Raw genomic sequence first — 21,929 nt, forward strand, 5'->3', positions numbered from 1 at the left:
TCGAGAGCGGCACAGAGTTCGGAATTCAACCGTTTGAGAGATGCCTTCCTATCTCAGCGGCCTTGTCAATCTAGACCGGATGGTCGCTGGACTATCAGGGGGCCAGCTCTCTCTAAATGTCGTTGTCGAGGGAGATGGACATGGCTTGGGCTCTTGGTGCATGCTCCTGGCCAAGTGTGACGGCTGCGGTCGTGGGACTAGCAGGGGATGGCATAACGAGTCGAGTGGACCGTGGCATCTAGATACAGACATTGATAGTGGCTAAAACATTGGTGGAGGAGGTTCAGGCTAATTTGAAGTTCTAACCATCTTATCTCTTGGCATAAAGATCATCACAGCCGTTTAGGGTTAGACTGAGAAAAACAATTCTTATTGGGTTGAGCATAAATTCATTGAACGTTACCGTCTACGGCTTATCCCACGATCCCTTAAGGCGAACCTCCAAAATAGCAGAAACACCACTCTTGACCTGCTGCACAGCCTCGGGTAACAGTCTATCTAGATCCTCGACGGAGTCAATGACAGCAGCCCATGCTTTGTTGCCAGACGCGGCTTTCGCAATCCCCGAAAAGTCAGGAGTTGGGTCGAATGAGATGTTGAGGTCCTTATTGTTAATCCTGGACCCGTAGCCTATCGGGTGGACAAGCTCCATGGAGACCCGAGGGGCATTCCATCCTATAACGACCTCATTGTTAGAGAACTTTCCAGTCATATTTTGTTCCTTCATCGTGTGCTTACCTTTGTTGCTCAACACTATTGTGAGAGTGGCAATCCTATACCTGCTAGCAACCCAATATACTGTGCCTGGGACACCAAACAAATAAGTACCGTCACCGACAATTTGAGTGACAAAGTTGCCTTTGCCCTCTCCTCCAGCTAGATAGTCAGAGGCCAGTTTGACGCCTAAGCTGGCACCACCAGACCAGCCCAGACCACCTCCACCGTTGCCGAGGATATGGCCAGGCTCATCGACCTGCAGCTGTTCATGGATGAAAGGCGCGTTAGTGATAGTCTCGTGACACCAGATAGTATCCTTGGGGCAATGCCGCCGTAGTTGCGCGCAGAGATACGATGTGCTTGGAGATGAGGCTGTGTCTTCGGGGCGAGCAGCAGCTTGTGCGGCCTGGGCGAGGAGTTCTTTGTGTTCTTGAGCCAAGCTGTTCCAGCGCGAGATGTATGGCTCCTGCTTGGACAATTCGGAGTACTTATCACTCGCACGTACGTATTCATTGAGTTGCTTAAGGGCAACACCAACGTCAGCACGATAACGTCGAGTAGCAGGAATGTAATACAGGGGCATATTGGACTTTAGCGGATCCAGGTCAATGTGGAGGATTTTGGCGTCCTCTCGCGGCTTGCACTTGGTCGGGATCCAAGTCACGTCGCAGTCGAGAATTAGGATAACGTCGGCCTTCTCGATAGCCGGATGCCCTCCAATACGGACACCGACTGACGCGCGATGGCCAAAGGGGAAAGATAGTGAACTGCCCATAGCATCAAGAACTCGGACTCCAGGAATACTTTCAACGAGCGTGACAAGCTCTGGTACTGTGGAAGTATTGCGACCAGAGTACCCGACCAGAATCAGTGGTGACTCTGCTTCAGCCAGGGTCTTGATGATGATCTCCAACTCTGGATGTGGAAGGGCAGCAGGCACAACAGGCTGCCATTCCTCCTGCTTCAGAGAGTAGGCGGGGATATCCTCTTCCATGACTTCGCGCGCCCCGACCATGTAAACAGGGCCGGGAACATCGCTTGTGGCAAACTGGAGAGCCCGGCTGGTCAGCTGCTTGATGTTCTTGCCGGTCTTGAACTCTCCAGCATAGCGGCAGTACTGAGCAACAATGGCTCTCTGGTCGTGCGCATCCTGTAGCCAGTGAATATGCTCAGTGCGCGAACCCCTCATCTCACCCTCGAGGGTAAATGGGGAGAGTCCGGCAAAGACAAAGACAGGAGTACGAGAGCAGGAGGCGTTATGCATGGCACATCCTAGCATCTGTGTCCCGACGTCGACATGTACAAGCACACATTGGGGCGTGCCAGTGACACGCGCGAATCCATCAGCCATTGACATAGCCACGAACTAGCATCTACCGGTTAGAACGAACTTGTTTCCCGGGCGAGGTATTGATATGTCTCGAGACAGGAATCGTAATACATACCTCATGGGGACATGTGATGACCGTGGGGAACTTGACGTCGTCTAGCTCTCTTGCCTTTGCAAGCGCCTCCATAATGGCAGGGTGATCTGATCCTAAGTTGGCAAAGACATAGCGAACACCAGCCTACAGCACAGCAACTCAATCAGCCGATGTTGTTTGACTGAAACATTGCAAATAATGCCAACACAGCAATGTATTACCTCATAAAGGGCTTCAAAGAAGGCAAAAGACGCAGAATATGTTGTTCTGTAACGCATTAAGTTAGCCACGATCGTAAAGTTCCACAGCTGAGTAAAAGCAGGCCCAGAAATGATGTCTATGATAGACCAATTCATACATACAGGCGTGCCATGGTTAGACGAAATAAGACCAAGATTCGATGCGAGAGGTAATATGACGACAAGTAGAGGTTAACTATAGCTGACGCTTACATGCAACATGGACTACGGCTGGCAGTTGTATATAATGCAACATGGTGTTTTGATGTCCAGTCGGCATATATTAACCCGATCAGTAAGGAGAATGGATAACCCTAGAACACGACGTATGCTGGAGGAAGTCTTCCGGTCGGGGTTACAATTGCTTCGAGCCGTTACCCCTACCGACTTGAATTGGCACTACGGGTTGCTTCCGAAGTCTGGAACCAATCCCTTGTCCGTTCCGACTTTTGCGCGCATTGAACTTTTATTGTGCTAGACTAGTTCTTATTCGGCGCCCGCCATCCGGTGCTCACTACTGGTATCGGCGTCCTTTCAAGGTTGGTGAAGATTGCACATGGAGTCTGCTGGTAGGATCCCCCTCTTGCAGTGAGATGTTACGCCAGCGTCATTGTCTATGTTGTACGGTGAAGTACCTTCTGATCTCAATTATTTCTAAGGCGCATAATATGACCTCTTATTGAGCCTCTCTAATTGATCAATTGATAGTCAAAGCTCAACATTTGTCGAAAGTTCAACGAGATTCATCGATCGAACACATGAAAAATCCCAAGTAACTAAAGCTTGAAGAGAAACACTCTGGTACAGCAACTGGCAAATATTCTATGTAAATGCTTCACATGAAGCTCCTAAGTAGGCCGATCTTTAAACAAGGTCGAGTCAATAACTGGTAGATTATCTTACTAGAATCCACCGACAGAGGTAATTGCTAGTTCTCACTAGCCACAGATAGCTCATAAATTACTGAAACCAAATGATACATCAACAAAACACTATGTTCCTCGACTATATAGAGATAAGTAACCAACAAATGAGATTTTCATAGAATCATTTAGCCTGCACACGCTTCCTGTACTCGTCCATGACACCATTGTAATCTTGAGGAGTGTACGGCGATGTCAGCTCAGCGTAAAAGGACGGTTTGCGACGATTCTTGACTCCAAGGTCCTTGAGCAGCATATCAACATAAGGAACGCCTTCAAAGACAAAGTCAGGCAGACTCGCTCCATATCCAGCAGGATAGCGCCATTTGCCCCACTGAGTGTGCATCATGACTTCGTTTGTAATATCCTCCTGAGACTTACTTTCTCGAACCAACTTGTTGTCAAAATAGGCAGAAATCCATACTCCCTGCATCGAAGCACAGACCGCCGTTGTAACAGACGAGATCATACCAGCAAAAGCAATGTTGCGTTTGCTAAGAAAAGCAGGAGGGACTATAAAGCGGTAGTTCCGTAGAGGCTCAGCGTTCGGGCGAGGAGGAGAGCGAAGCTTGGGCTGCTGCTTGAGCTGGGGAAACTGCTTCTTCACACGGGCATCAAACTCAGAGTTGATCTGGGCCTGCTCCTTGGGCCCATATGGTAGACCAAAGGCGTGCTCGCCGAGATTGGAAAACTTGACGAGCGACTCCTTCTTCCATCCCGTAGAACAGATCATGCTATCTGCCTTGAGCTTCTTCCCGGACTCTAGAAGAACATGACCGGGCTCAAGACGCTTGACGTTGTCGATATGGACGCGAATCTTGCCATCGCGGACCAAGTCAAAGAAATCCTTGTTGAAGTTGAGAATGCTGAGACCACTGCCGATCCAGAACACGTCATACCATGGTTTCAATTTCTTGGTCTCTGGATGATTATCATAATTGATCTGGCTCAGAACGTCGTTACCCATGGACCTCCAAAATGAGCGCACAATTATGCGTCCAAACGCGGTACCATGAAGAAAGCGACGGATCGTACCGAAGCCATCCTCGTGGCCCCAGGGGCAGGGAGCAAACCAAGTCATGAAGCGAACAGTCAAGGTCTTGTCGATGCGAGCCTTCAGGGGCGTTACCCAGCGAGGCGCAATCCACACAGGGCCGTTGGTCTCGGGCTTGACAATCAGATCAACCTGAGCTCCAGCATCAACCATGGCGTATGCAACATCGTAGGCAGATTTGGCACCACCGACCACAATGGCATTCTTAACGTCCTTGACCTCATCGGCTCGAGAGCAAAACTCTTTGGCGTGGAACAGAGGCTTGCCAAAATTCTCGCTGCCTTCAAAGTGCGGCATGTTGGGTGTAGAAGTGAGGCCAGTGGCGACAACTATTCTTTTCGCTTCGATTTGACGCTCACCCCGTGGGCTTGTCACAGTAAGCTTCCAGCCGTCATCGCCGGTCTGCTGTACCTGACCGACTGTGCTGTTGAATTGGGTTCTCTCAAGTATGCCATGGTTGCGGGCATAATCAGTGAGATACTTGTGCAGAACCTTGCCAGGAATGTGATCGTTCTCCTCCACGCCGTAGATGTCTTTGCTCATGGGGAAGTCAGGAAACTCGTAGGTTCCAATCATGTTGTTGGACTTGAGACCTGGGTACAGTCTGTTGGCCGACCATGTTCCTCCAATGGAGTCATTTGCTTCAAGGATGGCAACGTTTTCATCAGGGTGCGTTTCAATGTAGGCCTTGGAGGCGCCGAGGCCAAACCAACCTGTGATTAGTTCAGTTGGTGTGGACTTTTCATCGCAATGGAACTGTACTCACCAGAGCCAATGACGACCAAGTCATATGATTCTGACATGTTTGGTAGTGTAAGATGGAACTAATTTGGATATAGTGAGATAGAAGAGACAGAGTGAACAGGCAGAGGAACTACGAATGAAAACGGACTGGAGAAAGTGGGCGTCTTCTACAACATGGACTGGCCGGCTGTTCCTTTACGCCATGATAAGCTTTTCTAATATCAGGTTACAGCGTTTGGGACCTCCTGCTCCAATCCAACACGCGCTATAACCCAGCGGTTCTCGAAGCTACAACTCCGATGGATCAAATGGAATGGCTGGCATCTAGATCAACATAAGCCTTGTGCTAGTGCTGCGACGACCGTATAGGAGACACTGGAAGAATTCGGAAGTGGCCCCGCCTTCCGACCGGGGGTCTGCCGAGATTACGGAACAGTCCGAAAAGGTGGATCCGGAACCCGGTCGGAGTCCGGAGGAGGGGAGAGATAACCTGGGAAAGTTAGGCCCTGAGTTGAGCTGTCTCCGCGCCAAGAAAAGCGGAATTCTTATGCATCCATATGCTTCATTTTACATTTGGCAGATTGTTATTGTGGGGCCTATCAGAACGCGTCACTCCTTCATGAATATCCGGCAATAGGAAGAAACGTGCATAATTGCGCTGAAATAATTGTTGTAACTGACTCGTGTCATAGCCTACTCAGTCCGGACTTCTTATTCGTAGGTAATGTGTCCATCAATCTGCCCAGCATCCAAACCACCCATAATCTTGATATCTGTAGCCGTGATATGTCTAGACGCATCGCTGAAAAGATAAATAATAGCAGGCGTAAGGTCATTTGGGTCGCTGAGGCGTCTCAATGGCGGGGCCTGGTATGGCTGCTTCGCATCCCGCTCACTCTGAGTGGCCAACACATCCCTAAACATCTGAGAATCTACGTAACCAGGAGAGATCGAGTTGACACGAATGTTGTGTTTGGCCAGCTCTACACCGAGTGCCTTTGTGAGCATAAGAACGCCACCCTTGGACGCGTTGTAGGAGGACATGCGGCAGCCCGGAATAGCGATGTGAGCGCACTGAGACGCCATCATGACAATGCTACCAGGGGTTCCTTGCTTGATCAGCTGCTTGACCACGCGCTGGACAGTAAAGAATGTTCCTCGCACCTGTGAAGGAGGTGTTAGAGAGTAAACAGAACCTCGGGTAGGATGGTCCCTACATTGATTTCCTGAATGCGCGTGAAATCATCCCACGACTGGTCAACAAATGGTTTGTTGCAGTTAATCCCTGCGCAGGGTAGACATCCGTCAAGGGACCCGAGGGCCTCAATAGCCTGATCGACACCAGCATTCAGGCTGTCAAGTTTGGTGACGTCGGTCTGGAAGTAGTAAACCTTGGTGCCAAACTCATCCTCGACGCTAGAGAATATTTCTTTGGATTTGACTTGAATGTCCAAGACGGCGACATTCGCGCCCATTTCGCAAAGAGACCGTACAGCTGCGTAACCAATACCTCCGAGGCCGCCTGTCACAATATAATTGCGACCGCGCAGCTCAAACATTGGTCGAACATTCTGAAGCTTGATATCTGCCATGGTCAAATGTGTTGCTAGATTTGTGTAAGGAGATCTTGGTTAATTGAGATGGATCTCAGATTAATTTGAGACAAACACTGAGTATCGTGTCCCCGAGCGGAATACGCGTGCTAACAAGGTGGTGGACTTGAGGCTTTATGTTGGCTGGGTCCTATGGCTTGCCCCACCTACTCTTCGGATCTCTCTTTGAGAGCCGTTGCACCATCCGTCATTCCGTGTTCTCCGGTAGAGCCCGGATCGACGAACTCAGAGCAGATTATGACCTGCACGAGAGACAAATTGGCGGTGGATGCTCCCAGCTGATGCCCCAATTAACACAGTATCTCAGTAGTTGTATTGGGAGAGCGTCAAGAGTGCAAAACTAAGCGTAAAGAGATTTCAAGTTGATTTATTGGCCTATAGGCTATGATAATGTAAGACCTCTTATCATATTCATCATCCCATCCCTGATCAGACTTGGCGAAGACCAAACGCAAACATCCCATTCGACTCTACAGCCTCTTTGTCCCTCAACTTGTTAGCAGTCTCCACACCAGCAATGGGGACGCGATATTCCAATTTCTCTTGACCTTGCGCATTCGGCACTGGATGAGGATATGGCAGGTAGGAAGGCATCAAACCCAACTGCGCTAGCACTGTTCCCTGATCCCATCCAATGTGTTCGTGATAAAGCCGGTCTCCACGGATGTTAACAACAGCGGTGAACGGTACTTCGAGCTTTCGCCCGGTAGGAGGGATCCCTGGTGCACTAGTAGTAGAAGAAGCATCAGCCGGCATATTCCCTAATAGGTGTATTAGTGTAAAAGACATACAGCCAGTCAATCTGGGAATGATGAGTGCACGTGAAGATAAACTCGTCGATGACTCTATCAATACCAAGAGATCTGCTAATGAGGTAGGTTTCTGTATCTGCAGGATTTTGGAAAATGAAGTGGTCGCGGTAGAAGGCAGTCAGCTTGTCCCGGCCAATCCCGCCTGTCATCTAGGTAGTATGAGTCAGCTGATACAGGTCTTTAGAAAAAGGTGAGAGGTGGGAAGGCAATTACCGTAGGCACATGATTGACATATGGCTCTTGTACCATGGTGCTCATGGTGTTCTCCACCGAGCGGTTTTCGAACTCCCAATAGGTATGTTCGTCCCAGATAACTTCTAGATCGAAGTATGGCCCGTTCATGAGGGGCTTCAAGAAGCCAAGACTTCGGCTGTGAGAAACAGATTCCATGTTGTAGCTAAAGTCCTTGCTGAAGGGAGTGGCAAACAAATACGATGTTGCTTCGGGGTAGTTGTAAGCCGTCACCGCCTTTGTACGTTGCAAGCGTTTGGAGGACTTCCCAGCAAGATGATGCAGCTGTGGGACCTTTGAGGATGCGATTGCAGAGATATCACTATCCCCAAGATCACCAAAAATGACAGCACCTGACATCTGGGAGAACGAGTCTACATGCGGAGCTATTTTGTTCCAAAGCACCGACGAGTATGCTACAAGGACGTCTATTAGCTCGCCAGTCCGGCCTTTCTGCTAATTTTCAACGATTAAATACTTACCCACGACACCAACGACGTTCTTGGGCTCGGTAGACCTCGTCGCCTCCAGCTCCTTCAATGCTTGACTCACAGCTAGACTAGGATTGGCAAGTCCTGCCTCTGTGATTTCAGCGACAGTGAAGCCCTCTTCCGCCCATTTCATCAAGGGAGACGGCACACATCCGTCAATCCGCAGTGTATCACTGGTGGCCTTGCCAGTTTCGGGAACGAGGATGATTAATCCTGGCCCGGAACCACGTCTGCTGAGGGGCTCTAGAATTGTAAGGCTGACTGTAGGGTTGCGCAGACGAACAGTTGGGAGAACTGGAGGCGTGGAGAAATTGTTTTCCGACATGATCAGTACCAGGGAAATTATGCAATGATTTTCTTATGGTTTGCTACTAGACTTGGAGTAGAAAGTAAGAGGTTTGCTAGTGTAGTGCTTCAGGGTTTCCTTTATGAGGGCGGAGTCTGTTATGTCATGATATACGGATGTACCGTTCAAGCGAATCGGATATCCGGCATTGACACTCCCTGACAGGGCGGCAACAAAGTTACAGGCCCTGGCAGCTCCTTCCTTTGTTTGAGTTCCTTGCTTACAATATCAAACCTACACACTTGTTCCGCACCAAGGATAGTGCGCGGTGTGGCTACTGAAGGCCGGGCTCAAGCCGGCCAGACGAAGTCCTACGGATCACAATTCCGTTTAATATATAATGATATGAAAAAGCTTTCCGTAGCTCAGGCTGTTCCGCTCGAACATGATTGGTGATAAAATCCAACCACTCATTACTGTTATACCCCGCTTCTTTCTGTTATCTATCCCACCCGATTTATTGTCTCTCTATGTACGCTGCTAAAGTCATTTTTTATCATCCAAATTAAAAAAAAACCTGACATGCGATGATGGCAAACTTGTTCTGTAACTTAGTTATGCACTGAGGTCCTGATTTGAATTGATCCGTGCGCTGCAACGTCGGTTACAAGATTACATGAGAGGCATTTTCACAGTAAGGTTCAGCAATACAACAAAGATTAGGATATAATTAATTATTATCAAAACAATTAATTATGATGCATCCTAGAGCCGAGACTCTTGTAACCAGTTTCCCAAAGTGATGAAGAAATGGACGTTGGACAGAAGGATAATATCCAGCAGATTTCGGCATGACCCCTCATGAATCGATCATATAGATGATTTGTGCAGCTTGCTTGTCCTAATTCTGCCATTTGAAACCTGGGTGTCGCCATTCAAGGTCTTGGATTTCCGAGAGAGTCTTACCAGCTAATTCTCTCTCCACATCCACTCCAGACCTTCTCTTGTTACTCCTCTCAATCGCGAAATACATGCAGATGGCAATCAAAAAGATAGAGGATTGCGCTGCCAGATTTAAACCGTTACCGATTCGATATTCAGGTCCATCGAATGGGAGAAATGCCCAAGTTGAAACCAAACCTCCAATGTTGCCGAGCATCACGTTGAAGGCGACCGCAGAGGACCGAGAAGTATCCGATATGACGTTTGCTGAGACGTGGGCATTGGGGAATGCTCCCATAGCGAAGATGCCGCATACTGGGAGAAATGTTGCCGCATAGCGCACATGCGGATTAGATGTTGCCAGAAACATGCTGTACCCTACCATTGAGAACGGTGCACAGATGATTAGGAAGATGCCGCGCTTGTCTACTTTCCAGCTTATGTAGCAGAATAGCATGCACATAATAGTGCCCAGGACATTGGGTGGAACTGTGAGGAGCTGCTGGTTCTGCACAGAGTGCTGAGGAAAAATTGTGCGAACAATGGTAGGAAGAAAGAAGGACAGGCCATGTACAGTGATGAAGTTGAAGAAGGATATCACGGCTGTTGGGAGCACCACTGGGTTCAGGATGCCTCGGAGCATTCTCTTGGTGCCAAACTTGTCGATAATTTCTGTTGTTCCGACTCTCTCTGACATGATTCTTGTATTTGCCAATACCTTTTGTTCCGGTGATAACCAGGTGGCAGTTTCGACCCTATCCGTAAGCGTGAAGAATGAGATCACTCCCACTGCACAGGTCACAGTACCTTCAATCGCAAAGATCATCCTCCAAGAATGCAAGGAGCCAAAATGGCGAAGACGCAAAATGGCAGAGGCAAGCAGACCTCCAAATGCACCCGCCAAGGAGGCCGAAATGATGACGAACGAAAGCCGAAAGGTCAGTTCACTGCGTCGATACCAACGCGAGAGGTAGTATACGTTGGCCGGCAACATGGCAGCTTCGAAGACGCCAAGTAAAAACCGGAGCCCGCACAGAGTCGAGAAGTCATTAACAAAGGCCGTGCAGGTGGTGCATATACCAAAGCCGAGACAGCACGCAGGTATAAACCAACCCGGCCCTATCCGCTTGCACAGGAGATTCAGAGGGATCTCAAACAGGATGTAGGAGATGTAAAAGATTGAGAGGGAAATGTTAAAGTCATAACCCTGCATCTTCAGGTCGGCCTCTAGACCCGCGATCTTGGCGTTACCTGTAGAGTCATGAGAGATATGGCCGCGACTGGATGTCTTGATGTACTCACCAATGTTTGCGCGATCAATAAAGCAAAGCACTGGATCGTAGGTGTGTCAGATACTCCTCGTCTATGGATTTGGACTGTCGAGGCATACAGTAGATAATCGTAACCGTGGGCAGTATACGAAGATCCATCTTCCATCGAAGCTTGGACTCCAACGCTTCGTCAATAGGTAGTGCCGGTTGACCATATCTGTAACTCGTGTTTAGTACTCTCTTTTCATCTTTCCTAAATTTATCTTACTGGTGCACTGTGCCCTCCTCGATGTCTTTCGTGTCTGGAGACGTCTCGAGGGAGAATGGAGCTTCAGATTTTGGGTACATAACCGATGGCTCCATGTTGGTAACAAGGAAGGATAAGTAAGTCAAATTTAGTGAGTAAAGAACAAAGGTTCAGAGTTTGGTGCTGGTTTAGACTTTTGCTCCTAATTTATGCGATTGATGTGTTGCAAAAAGCTTGATTATTATTCCGATACGACGGAAATAAAAGCAATTACGGAATTAGTTAATATGCTTGGCATTGATTGTGCATTTATTTAAACAGGGTCTTACCCGATATACTGTCGGGTAATGTTATACGGAAGACGATTACATACCACCATTCCGAAGCTTAGGAAAAAGATAGGAAATGTGGCAAATCTACTTCCTATCGCATACTGTACTACATATGCAATTTCTGGTTTGCAGAAGCAGATGAAGTCAAAGTCTCAGTAAGAGCACACAGCGGCAACTTACAAGGGCTTGTTAATTATATGTGAAGAACTTTTTTGTGCTACATGTTCCTTATTTGACAGCGTTTGGTGCCAAGTATTTCTCTCCAGTGGGTCATCTTTACAGCAAGTATCAACTTCATAATCCTCAATTTTATATCTGGTCCGTTGCAGCTGGGTAAGAGGATCCTAGAATAGGCGACGACATTCTGCTGGTACCTGCTGCTGCTACAGAGGTGAGGCGGCGCTCCAGAACGCCTTGGCACTCGTGGCAGAATTGGATCAGGGTCGTGTAATGCATCACCCTTGCGAGGGTTGTTAGATGCCAGATTAGCGAGTTGGTGTTGGCAGGGTCGATGATTTAGCAGATACTTTAAACACAAATACTGTCTAGCCGGAGCAGAACCTACTAATTGATAGCAGCGCGTTCTCTATAAATCATATACTATCGCTTTCCTTCTCCACATACCCTACTCCAAAGCGAATGCCATCTTCATCTGGAAACTCCGCCTCAGGTCCGAAATCGATATTGTCCGGATCAAGACAAGTCAGACATGTGTGGACGACTTGAGCATATCTTGACACCATGTATGCTGGTAATTGGATGTGCGCCATCTCGATGAATTTATCCTTCACCCTTGCCGGGTATTTTATGTGGATGCCGTCGAAAATAAGACCTTTGTCCAGTCACCGTCGTTACGGAGATACGTGCGGCCCTTCCTGTGAAAGTTACCGAAGCCAACCAGGAACGTAGACCTACTAGACGTTTTAGCTTCTTCCAAGGTGAGGACTGTCTCAGGGCGGACATCCTTGTGAACGAAGCCGAAGGTGTGACCATAGCTGACAGACTTGGCCAGCTCGCGCGCAACATCGAGCTTCTCAGTCATGCAGCGTGGCGCACACCCGGTAGTGAGAAGGTACCGAAGACTGCACGGGTCGGTGAGGCCTTCACGCTTCTCGAAAACCAGAGTGCATGTCGCCTCCAATTAAGGCCCAATCTTCCTTTCATCTCTGACGACACCTTTGAAAGTCAAGAGGCTAAAGGTCTGCGGGGTTCTATGGCATAATTTCCTGGCCAAATCAGATCTCATAGATATTTCTTTATGATCTGTACGTGCTCTCCGGGAGAGCACTCGATACTCTTGAGGATAAGTTGCTTGCTGGAACCCAGTCTATGGCCTAACGCAGCATCACAGAATTTACCTTGGAACGTGGAGATATATGATATGTCTGGGCCATCTGGGATGACGGTTGGGGCATGAGCACTATGATGGATGAGCGGGATGAGGAATGGGAAGCCCGATGCCAGGCCCAAAGAGACAGCGGTGTTTCCAGTTCTTCTGGATAGGATCGGGACTCGCCTCCTATCTCCGGAGATAAAAATGCCTTCGCACTATTCTGTACTTGTTTTCAACATCAATGTAGGAAGATGATTGAGGGCAGTTAAATAGTATAATCTGCTTAGGGCTTGGATATACTTAATATTACCTACCTAGGCTGTTGTATCTTTATAATTACTTTTGAATATGAAATACTTAGCTTCTCTCACCCTCATTCAGCCACTTGTAGACAACTCGCGCATCCTTACCTTTATATCGCTCATCCCTCATGGCCTCCTGAAAAGCCTGTTTGGCCGGCCCATCCAGAACCGTCTTTGCGCCAACATCCTCAGCCAACATTGAACCCATCTGCAATACCTTCTCGCACAGCTCTATGCGGAAACCACCAAGATAACCATTCGAACTCGGCACATTCGGCATCACCCCAGGCACAGGGTTAGCCTTGGACGTCACCCAGCACTGACCGCCGCTGACATTAATCACATCCGATAGAAGCTTCGGATCCAAGCCAGCCTTGACGCCAATGTTGAGTGCTTCGGCTGCGGCTACTGAGGTGATGGCGCTGAGGTAGTTGTTGATGATCTTGAATGCAGTGCCTGCGCCGACGTCGCCACATTGGAAGATGCTTTTACCCATATGTTTCAACAGTGCTTCTACCTGGGGGAAGATCTTTGCAGACTTGGGTTGATAAACGCCAACCATGAATGTGAGCGAGCCGTCAATAGCACCCATAGGGCCACCGGAGACAGGAGCATCAACGAAGGATAGTGTGTCAGACAGCTTGGATGAAACTTCTTCCGTAGTTTTAGCAACCTTTTTGATCGTGGCAGTCTCGATAGTGCCGCATTCTATGAAAAGCTTTTTTGCTGAATTGCCATCGGGAACAGCTGCTACAGCACCGGCTAGGATGCCGGTGTTGGGGTCCAAGTAGACGGCCTCAACTGCGGTGGCTGTCGGTAGCATAGTAATAACAGTGTCCTGAGTTTATTAGCTTCTCTGTACGCGAACTGAGCACAGAAACGTACCGCTGCTTTAATCGCCTCGTAGCCGTTCTGAACGACCGACACTTTGCCGAAACCCTTGACCTCATCTTGAAAGTCACGCACGGCTTCTTGGTTTACATCGGCGATCAGAAAAGGCTTGGATGCCCCGAGTCCCTTGATCAGGTTGACGGCCATGGGGTATCCCATGACGCCCAAGCCTGGCCACAACATCAGTACTGCGTGGAGCATTGTGTTGTAGGCTTAGTCACCTATAAAAGCAATTGTATCGGCTGGAGAAGACATGATAATGATACGGTGACTATATAGAAATAGCGATCAAAATTACTGGAGAAATATTGAAAAGAGAAAGAATCAAGAAAGGTACCTTGCTGAGACTCGCAGACGTGATCTAAGCCCATCAACTACCGATATTTAAACTGGCCTTGCCTTATATGCATTACTACCGCTATAAGCTTGAAAGTCGACCTCCACACTGAGGTTCGCTACAACGTGCGACGAGCTTCCCCGCATTAGCGTTTTGTGTAATTGCAGTGCCTCGTCTGTTGTTCAAGGTATGAGCCAATGTGGGGGAGCGGTATTTCGTACATGTACACACGTTATGAAGTCAGTACTTACTGCCAAAAGTCTCCGCTTCTTATCTTCAAGACGGCATATTACTCAGAAAATATAGTATGTCAAAGTTGAACATGTCAGTTAATATTGATATGACCTAAAGCTTGCCCGGCCAGAACCGATGTCGGTTCTTCTCCCTCCATGTCTTATCATGAGCAACAATAACCTCTACTTCAATCCCCTCGTTTACGCTCATTTCCTTTGCGAATTTATCGATTTGACCCAGTGTCTTCTGCGCTACACCCGTATGCGTGTGCACGCTCCTTATTCCACCCTTCCCATCATCATACAGAGCGATGCCCTTCTCTCCACTCAGAATCCTCGGATCGTGGCAGCAGTCGCCGCCCAGATAAATGAACCGTCGCTCGGCAACGCGAAGTAATAAGTTGACGTGGCCATAGAGATGACCCGGGCTGTCTATAACGAAGACACTTCCATCACCGAACAAATCTAGAACGTGGGGAAGATTTGCCAAAGGCTCCCACGACCATGAATCCACGTGAACGCAGCTGGGAAGTGTGGCTACCGCCTCAGAGGGTGAGTACGTGTGCTTGGGGGCATGCGGGGCAGCGTCATAACCTTCTTCCTTGGTAGCATAAGGGACGGCTGGGAGTTCAACAGTTCTGGAAGCTGGGAGTTCGTCATCATTGAATATTTCTGTTGGGTAGAGAGGCCCTGCACCATGCTTAAGTAAATCTAATGTCCCAGAGCCAACAACAAAGCAAGCATTGGTGAAGTCAGACGGTGTACCAACATGGTCCCAGTGGACGTGGCTGAGGATCACCATATCAACATCCGTTGCGGGATCGAGAAGAGTCTCGCCATTGCTACCTGGTTCCCAGTCAGCCCCGTACTGTAGACTGTCGACGCAATCTGGTCGGCTGATGATGGGGTGACGATTGGCGATATGTTCTTGTTGCTTGGAAGGGTAGCCTGTCAAATTCCGCTTCAGACCTAGATCAAAGACAAGATTTACGTCTCTGCCACCTTCATGGGCCGGGTGCTTCACAAAGAACGCCAACGAAGGTACAGTTGCTCTCTTATTGCAGTCGGCTTCGGTGACAAATAAGTTCTCAGGCAGAGTGAGGTGCCCAGCATCGAGTGCGGATACGGTCACGTAGACCGGTGGGGACTTGTTCTCGCCAGCCATGATAATACCTGGAGATCAGCATGGTCGGATTTACCAAAAGTGCTGCTGCCTTTTTGATCGGCTGGATTGTGTAACTCAAGCTACATCCCCGCATAATGTATGTGGCCCATGTGGAGGCGGGAGATTGCCTCCACAGACAGACCAGAGCCAGATCATTTACTTCTTGAAAGGCTTCCCAAAATGAAGACCGGCTAGAACAGTTTGCTCGTAACATTCGATTGCCCCCTTCAACGCAATTTCCTTTCTGACGTATACTTCAAGGGCCAGTCTATTCTCGGCAATTGGCCTAGCTTCGTTGGCAACCGCAGCAATGGCCAATCCAACAGCTTTACCCTTGACCATGAAGGCACAGCTGCTCAAGGCTTACAATCAGCCATACGAGTATTGCGACATACCTTTACCTTCCATGGAAGAACCCCATGATGTGTTGATCAAGGTCGAGGCCGCTTCCTACTGCCATACAGATGCTGTTCTTGCTGCAGGCAAGATGGCGCCCAATCCGCCATCATTTCCACACATTGGCTGTCATGAATTTGCGGGCACAGTAGTAGCATTGGCAAACCCGGCCGTCTCACTCCGTGTTGGCGACCGAGTTGGCGTGGGGGGCCGATCTTTTCGTCCTTGCACGACATGCTTTGAGTGCATATCCGGTCCGAGTGCGGCGAACCCAGACGCAGATTCCCCTGGATACTCAGTATACTGCCCAAATAGCATGAATAATGGCATAAGCGGGCCGGGGGGGTTCAGAGAATATGCGGTTGTAGATGCGAGACAGGTCGCACTTGTGCCAGATGGCATGAGTACAATCGACACTTCAGTCATGATGTGTGCTGGTCTAACGATTTACTCGGCTCTCAAACGTTGTAAACTGCAAAGAGGACAGAGGGTTGGAATCGTGGGCTGCGGTGGTGGCCTTGGCCATCTAGGCTTGCAATTTGCCATCGCCATGGGCTTCAAGGTTCTTGGCGTGGATAATGCAGACGTACCTCTGAAACTTGCGAGGCAAACCACCAGCCACGCCAGGATTGTGGATGCAAGAAAAGAGCACGCTGAGACTGTGGTGAAACAGCTTGGGAAACAGGATGGTCGCGTAGATCGAGGACATATGGGTCTTGATGCGGTTATTATCCTCTCCGAAAGCCAAGCCGCCTTCACCTATGGGATGAAGCTGCTTAGAAATCACGGAGTGTGTGTCGTGGTATCTTTCCCTGAGAAGCCATTCCAGCTTGCAGCGCAAGACCTTGTCTTTCGGGACATCGCTGTCATTGGTAGTCTGGTTGGAAGTAATAAGTTGCTGCGTGAGATGCTGCAGTTTTCAGCCCAGCATGAGATCAGGGCAAGCATCAAAACATATCCGCTGTCTCGGCTTAATGACCTTGTGGCCGAGTACCACAGTGGAGGAGGCGGGAAGCTGGTGATAGATATGACGATGGCAGACAGCTAAGGTCGTTGGGGAGCATTAACGTTGAAGCTCATGTTGTCCGACCATTCGAAAGCGAGTAATTGAATGTAGCTGATAGCAGTAAGACGCAGTGACTCTCAGAACATTATGTACTTCTCCTACGAATCTTGGCCTCCGCTTTACTTGAAGAACTCCTTCTTGGCACCTAATTCCCGCGGCTTCTCCCCATTCTCAGCCATCTCCTCCAATACCTTCTCCGCCGTCTTCATAGCCTCAACACCTGCCGGCACACCGCAGTAGATAGTACAGTGAATGATAGCCTCTCTGATCTCCTCCTCCGTCAGCCCATTGTTCCTGGCACCGCGAACGTGCACGGCCAGCTCTGGTGTGCGGTTCAGCGCCATCAGCATGCCAATGTTGAGCAGACTACGCTGCTCCTTCTCAAGTCCGGGGCGGCCCCAGGCGTAGCCCCAGCACCACTCTGTAACGAGCTCCTGTCCTGGGGCTGAGAACTCGGTTGAACCGTTGGCTAGTGCGCGGTCGACGTAGGCGCTGCCGACCACTTCGCGGCGGGTCTTGAGACCTTGCTCGAATAGGGCCTTGTGAATATCGGTGGACTTGGCTTCGGTGCTGCTCATGGTGTCTGAGCTTAATATTGGATGCGAATGGTATGCCTTGTATTGCTGTCAGCCGAGGAGCACCAGCAGTAAGGGATTGAGCAGCTGACCGAGGAATACGTTAAGGGGTGAACTGAAGTGATGCTGTATTGCATAAAGACATGGGAATTATTTATTGAACTTCAAGAAGATAGCCAGTATCGGTTGATAATTACACTTGTTGGTGGATGGGTGAGGGGTAATAATGTGGGCAGTCCGTAGCATAATCATTCTCAGCTCTTCCCCATTTGTTCAGCTTTCATGTGGGGGAACGATGGCATCCGAACGGGATACCAATGATCACTTGTAGCTGTTCAATCGCCTTGAGTGTCCCTCAGGACCTGCATATCCTCCTATACAACATTTTTGGCAAAGTAATGCTTGAAGGAATAATTCCAATACGTGATCTTGGCCCTCACGGATCATTTTGCTATCTATGAAGTCGACTTATACAGCATATAGCTCTGAAATAATGGGTGCAGATAGATGGACTGTATGCAAACCCAACAACGTAGCGATCTCCATCACCCCCATGATCTCATGCGGCGTGGCACCGTATCCCAAAGCATTCTTTATGTGCAGCTTCAACCCTGGCACATAAAGATGTGTAGCGGCGGTATCGAAAGCACAATACACAAGCTCCTTCATCTGAAATTGGCGTAAGCTTCTTTTCAGTCAGAGAAGCATGGATCTTGAACTTACCTTGGGGCTCAAAGCTCCTCGTGGCGGGTCATCACCCTTGCCAACATCCTTGATCCACGGAGCGCCAGAGAACTCCAAGTATGCCTCGAAGAACTCCGGGTCGAGTCTCAGGAAGTCATCCCAGAAGGTATGCCAATAGCCTCTGCGCTTTGCGAATTGCTCCTTGAGCTCATTCTGCTTATCATCAAAGTCTCTTGTGATCAAGTCCCCGAACTTGCCCTCCTCCTTGAGGACCTCTACTAGGACAGGTATACCAATGTTGCAGGCATGTATTCCAACCGTGGAGGATAACTCAATCACCTCCAGAACTTCATAAACCGTGGCTCCCTCTTTGATGGCCGCCTTGACGTGGGTGCGGATGCCCGGCTCGTAGAGATGGATGGCGTTGGCGGAGACGGCGAGGCCGATGAGAGCCTGCTCCTTCGCTGTGAGATGTATCTTCCTTCGAGGGACAGAGCTGAGAGACAGACTGGTTTTGAAAAATGTGGGGTCCAGTCTGAGGATTGACTCCCATCCTTCGTGTAAGGTGTCCTCGCCCATTAAGGCGATGAACTCTTTCCGCAGCTCTTCCCTACTGTGAGTCATTGTCACTTGTTGACAAATTTGTTCTTGGGATGGGATGGCCTGATATGACCAGGCTCTCCATCAATCAGTATGCCTGAGCTGCTGCCTGTTTATAGACGGACTTGGCCACAAGCACAATGTGGGGGATGGGCTCAGCCAATTTGACGACCAGCAAATACCACTGAGCTGATAGTTTGGATTGACTTGAGGTTACGCCGTCCAACGGGACCCCGGTTGAATGGAGGGAGAAAAGGAAGCAATAGCAAGAGTGGACATATCTATAACTAACTATTGCCAAAGGCAAACAAAATAGCCTCTTCACAAAGACTTTGCCTTACATAATTTCAATTCGGGATGCTGTTTCGGCAAGCGCCAATCCCCTCAAGAAGCACCAAAGAACCGGCTCGAATTCCTCTCGTTATTTTCCCACTCTACATCATGTGCCAAAATAACTTCAACACCCAGCTCCTCCAGTATGCGAATGCTCTCAATTGTTGCTTCCGCCGCCTTCCGATCCGCGTGAATGCAGCAGGTATACCCATGCGCGTCTAGCCATTCTCCAATTTCCTTTTCATTACGAAGAATTCTGCGATCATGGCACGCATCTCCTGCCAGATATACCCAATTCTCACGACCGTCCTGCTCCCTTGTGCGGGCGAGAAGATTGATGTGGCCTGGAAGATGGCCAGGTGCGTCGACAATGTACAGGCTTCCGTCTTGAAATAGGTCCACTGTGCTCTTTAAATGGCCAAACGGCTTCCAGGATCCATCTATCATGCCTTTTGACTTGAACTGCTCAGTCTTGTCAACATTTTTCTGCTTTGGATCCGATAGTTGAATGGTCCGAGCCGGGTCAAGGAGATCACTCTCAAAGAAGGAGTGCCCACCTCGCAGCGCCAATGAAGTGCCTTCGAGAAGGTCCAATGACCCATTTCCAACAATGAATGTGCTTTTTGGAAAGTCGCGAGGTTCTCCAATATGATCCCAATGAACCTAGCCTTGAGTCAGAAACCTCGTACTGACTATTAGTCAGCTACGCAAGAACATACATGAGAGTACATGACATAATCAATGTCATCTGGTGTAAGCCCTCCTCTTTTCAAACTCTTTACTACATCTGGCTCGGTAGTCATAGGCTGTCGCGTTTTGGTATGCTTTTGGATCGGCTCAGCGTATCGATTGACATCCCTCCGTAGCCCAAGATCGAAAACCATTCGTGTCGTCTTGTTCGTGACCATAGATTGATGCTGTATGAGGAAGCATAGCGAGGGAACCATTTTCCGGGCACCATCTTCACATGGACTGATAAATTGATATTCAGGAAGCGTAAAGTGGCCGGCTGATAGGGCATGAAGCTCAACAGTCGCGCTTGGCTTGGTCATCTCAGTGAATGGTGAGGTGGACATTGAAACAGAAGCTCTTACACGATACAGCTGATTATGTTAAGTTCGAAGTTGGAATTTGCTGTGGATGCAATTTACAGTCCTTGACTATGGATGATGTAAAGGTTAGTACCAATGCAAATCCTGTGGATGTGGATATCCTCCACATAGAAGTCGATTGAAGTCCAGAAGTTCTCCCCACACTGTTCAATTCAACCTAGGATGTATACTACAGACCCAGAATTTCTAAGATCACCAACACCTATCGGCTTGCCTTGTCTTTTATGTCACAACGCAGGACATGGCAAACTCGATACCTGAGCCAGCAATCTACCCTATACAGGTTGCAAGTAAAGGCAGACAAATAGAAAAGAGATCCAAGTCTCCAATCTTGTCGTTAGAATTGGTCAAGATCTTTACCGCCATTCTCAATAAACAGCTTATAAATTGACCTGAAGTCCTTGCCTTTGCACTTGGGATGTACTGCCGCCTTGGCGTAAAAGTCAGAAACCAGATTCCCCAAAACTGTTTTGGATCCAACTTTATCAGCATGATCCAGTGCCATATCCAAAACACCTTTGGCCATCTCAGTGATAAACCCGCCCTCAAAGTCCCGCGAGGCAGACGATAGACTAGATACGCCCTTTACAGGATTCTGGTCGCCAGCGTTGTAGCAACCTCCTGTTGATACCCGGAGCACGCTGGCAAGTTTCGTCGGGTCAAGTCCTGAGCGCTCACCCAGTGCCATGACCTCACATGTACCGATCATCGTAATGCAGGAGAGGTAGTTGTTGATTTGTTTCGTGGCGAGACCGGCGCTTGGCCCACCGCAGTGGAAGATATTTTCAGATCTTCCTACAAGGCAGAGAATTGGTTTAATGCGCTGGAATATGGCATCGGACTCGCAGCCGACCATCAATGACAGTGTACCGTTGTTGGCACCTTGTACACCACCAGAGACGGGAGCATCGACGAAGACGCAATTTTCCAGCTTCTTGACCTGGCTAGCTATATGCAGGGAAGTCTCAATGTCGATGGTTGAGCACTCGAAGAACAGCTTCTTCTTGAGATGGCAAGCATCGGCTGATAGAAGGCCTGTTGTAGGGTTTGTCATGACATCGGCTACATGAGTCCCGGCGGGCAGCATAGTGAAGACAACGTCCTAATATAAATTAGCTGCATTGATGGTTTAATTTACGGTTGGACTCACACTCTGCTCAATCACCTCCTTCGGTGTTTGCGCTACTTTTATTGGCGCTTTGCCTGGAGCTTGGCCGAGCCACTGACCTAACCTTTCCTTGCTCAGTTCACAAACACAAAGGGAGTCCGACTCGGCGATTTTGGACCTGATGTTGTTCGCCATGCCCCAGCCCATGACGCCGAGGCCGATGAAGCCATATCTCGTAGAGTTATTGGTGAGTGAGCCCATACTCCAGGAACAGCGTGCGCTCTGAACTATACTGGGTTGATTTTGTTCCCGCAAATCCAGAGAGTGGTAACAAAACATTACAGTTCATTAGCTGAGTGATTATACTAAACTTTCAATATTTATCATTTTCGTTGTAATTACGAATGGTATCTGCCTACAGTCTGCTATTATCTCTGCTACGCATTAACATTGGGAGGTCCTCCACAT

General features: G+C 48.9%; 13 protein-coding genes across 13 annotated transcripts; 1 reads left to right on the plus strand and 12 right to left on the minus strand.

The window, feature by feature from the left end:
• Positions 1-112: 112 nt before the first annotated feature.
• Positions 113-2,514, minus strand: FPRO_05486 (uncharacterized protein; the record flags this gene model as incomplete). Its single annotated transcript, XM_031231109.1, has 6 exons — positions 113-238; positions 440-675; positions 739-2,083; positions 2,163-2,285; positions 2,363-2,408; positions 2,504-2,514. The coding sequence occupies 6 exons, from the start codon at positions 2,512-2,514 to the stop codon at positions 113-115; spliced, it is 1,887 nt and encodes a 628-aa protein (XP_031081179.1).
• A 913-nt stretch (positions 2,515-3,427) lies between these two features.
• On the minus strand, positions 3,428-5,160 carry FPRO_05487 (uncharacterized protein; the record flags this gene model as incomplete). Its single annotated transcript, XM_031231110.1, has 2 exons — positions 3,428-5,070; positions 5,124-5,160. The coding sequence occupies 2 exons, from the start codon at positions 5,158-5,160 to the stop codon at positions 3,428-3,430; spliced, it is 1,680 nt and encodes a 559-aa protein (XP_031081180.1).
• A 652-nt stretch (positions 5,161-5,812) lies between these two features.
• Positions 5,813-6,693, minus strand: FPRO_05488 (uncharacterized protein; the record flags this gene model as incomplete). The annotated part of the gene is made up of 2 exons (XM_031231111.1): positions 5,813-6,265; positions 6,319-6,693. The coding sequence occupies 2 exons, from the start codon at positions 6,691-6,693 to the stop codon at positions 5,813-5,815; spliced, it is 828 nt and encodes a 275-aa protein (XP_031081181.1).
• Positions 6,694-7,143: 450 nt separating this feature from the next.
• Positions 7,144-8,573, minus strand: FPRO_05489 (related to dienelactone hydrolase and related enzymes; the record flags this gene model as incomplete). Its single annotated transcript, XM_031231112.1, has 4 exons — positions 7,144-7,441; positions 7,506-7,675; positions 7,740-8,173; positions 8,240-8,573. 4 exons carry the CDS (start codon positions 8,571-8,573, stop codon positions 7,144-7,146), a joined length of 1,236 nt encoding a protein of 411 aa, XP_031081182.1.
• Positions 8,574-9,435: 862 nt separating this feature from the next.
• FPRO_05490 (putative MFS transporter) lies at positions 9,436-11,110 on the minus strand (the record flags this gene model as incomplete). Its single annotated transcript, XM_031231113.1, has 3 exons — positions 9,436-10,808; positions 10,867-10,964; positions 11,016-11,110. 3 exons carry the CDS (start codon positions 11,108-11,110, stop codon positions 9,436-9,438), a joined length of 1,566 nt encoding a protein of 521 aa, XP_031081183.1.
• A 761-nt stretch (positions 11,111-11,871) lies between these two features.
• FPRO_05491 (uncharacterized protein) lies at positions 11,872-12,368 on the minus strand (the record flags this gene model as incomplete). The annotated part of the gene is made up of 3 exons (XM_031231114.1): positions 11,872-11,887; positions 11,951-12,158; positions 12,215-12,368. The coding sequence occupies 3 exons, from the start codon at positions 12,366-12,368 to the stop codon at positions 11,872-11,874; spliced, it is 378 nt and encodes a 125-aa protein (XP_031081184.1).
• Positions 12,369-13,016: 648 nt separating this feature from the next.
• FPRO_05492 (uncharacterized protein) lies at positions 13,017-14,107 on the minus strand (the record flags this gene model as incomplete). The annotated part of the gene is made up of 3 exons (XM_031231115.1): positions 13,017-13,799; positions 13,847-14,022; positions 14,074-14,107. The coding sequence occupies 3 exons, from the start codon at positions 14,105-14,107 to the stop codon at positions 13,017-13,019; spliced, it is 993 nt and encodes a 330-aa protein (XP_031081185.1).
• A 427-nt stretch (positions 14,108-14,534) lies between these two features.
• FPRO_05493 (uncharacterized protein) lies at positions 14,535-15,587 on the minus strand (the record flags this gene model as incomplete). Its single annotated transcript, XM_031231117.1, has 1 exon — positions 14,535-15,587. One exon carries the CDS (start codon positions 15,585-15,587, stop codon positions 14,535-14,537), a length of 1,053 nt encoding a protein of 350 aa, XP_031081186.1.
• A 310-nt stretch (positions 15,588-15,897) lies between these two features.
• Positions 15,898-17,031, plus strand: FPRO_05494 (uncharacterized protein; the record flags this gene model as incomplete). The annotated part of the gene is made up of 1 exon (XM_031231118.1): positions 15,898-17,031. The coding sequence occupies one exon, from the start codon at positions 15,898-15,900 to the stop codon at positions 17,029-17,031; it is 1,134 nt and encodes a 377-aa protein (XP_031081187.1).
• A 137-nt stretch (positions 17,032-17,168) lies between these two features.
• On the minus strand, positions 17,169-17,627 carry FPRO_05495 (related to uncharacterized homolog of gamma-carboxymuconolactone decarboxylase subunit; the record flags this gene model as incomplete). The annotated part of the gene is made up of 1 exon (XM_031231119.1): positions 17,169-17,627. One exon carries the CDS (start codon positions 17,625-17,627, stop codon positions 17,169-17,171), a length of 459 nt encoding a protein of 152 aa, XP_031081188.1.
• Positions 17,628-18,092: 465 nt separating this feature from the next.
• Positions 18,093-18,932, minus strand: FPRO_05496 (uncharacterized protein; the record flags this gene model as incomplete). The annotated part of the gene is made up of 2 exons (XM_031231120.1): positions 18,093-18,293; positions 18,348-18,932. The coding sequence occupies 2 exons, from the start codon at positions 18,930-18,932 to the stop codon at positions 18,093-18,095; spliced, it is 786 nt and encodes a 261-aa protein (XP_031081189.1).
• A 360-nt stretch (positions 18,933-19,292) lies between these two features.
• Positions 19,293-20,317, minus strand: FPRO_05497 (uncharacterized protein; the record flags this gene model as incomplete). Its single annotated transcript, XM_031231121.1, has 2 exons — positions 19,293-19,904; positions 19,961-20,317. 2 exons carry the CDS (start codon positions 20,315-20,317, stop codon positions 19,293-19,295), a joined length of 969 nt encoding a protein of 322 aa, XP_031081190.1.
• Positions 20,318-20,690: 373 nt separating this feature from the next.
• Positions 20,691-21,722, minus strand: FPRO_05498 (uncharacterized protein; the record flags this gene model as incomplete). The annotated part of the gene is made up of 2 exons (XM_031231122.1): positions 20,691-21,455; positions 21,504-21,722. 2 exons carry the CDS (start codon positions 21,720-21,722, stop codon positions 20,691-20,693), a joined length of 984 nt encoding a protein of 327 aa, XP_031081191.1.
• Positions 21,723-21,929: the final 207 nt, after the last annotated feature.

The sequence above is a fragment of the Fusarium proliferatum genome, assembly GCF_900067095.1.
Source record: "Fusarium proliferatum ET1 genome assembly, contig: FPRO_scaffold004, whole genome shotgun sequence".
Lineage (NCBI taxonomy): Eukaryota > Fungi > Ascomycota > Sordariomycetes > Hypocreales > Nectriaceae > Fusarium > Fusarium proliferatum.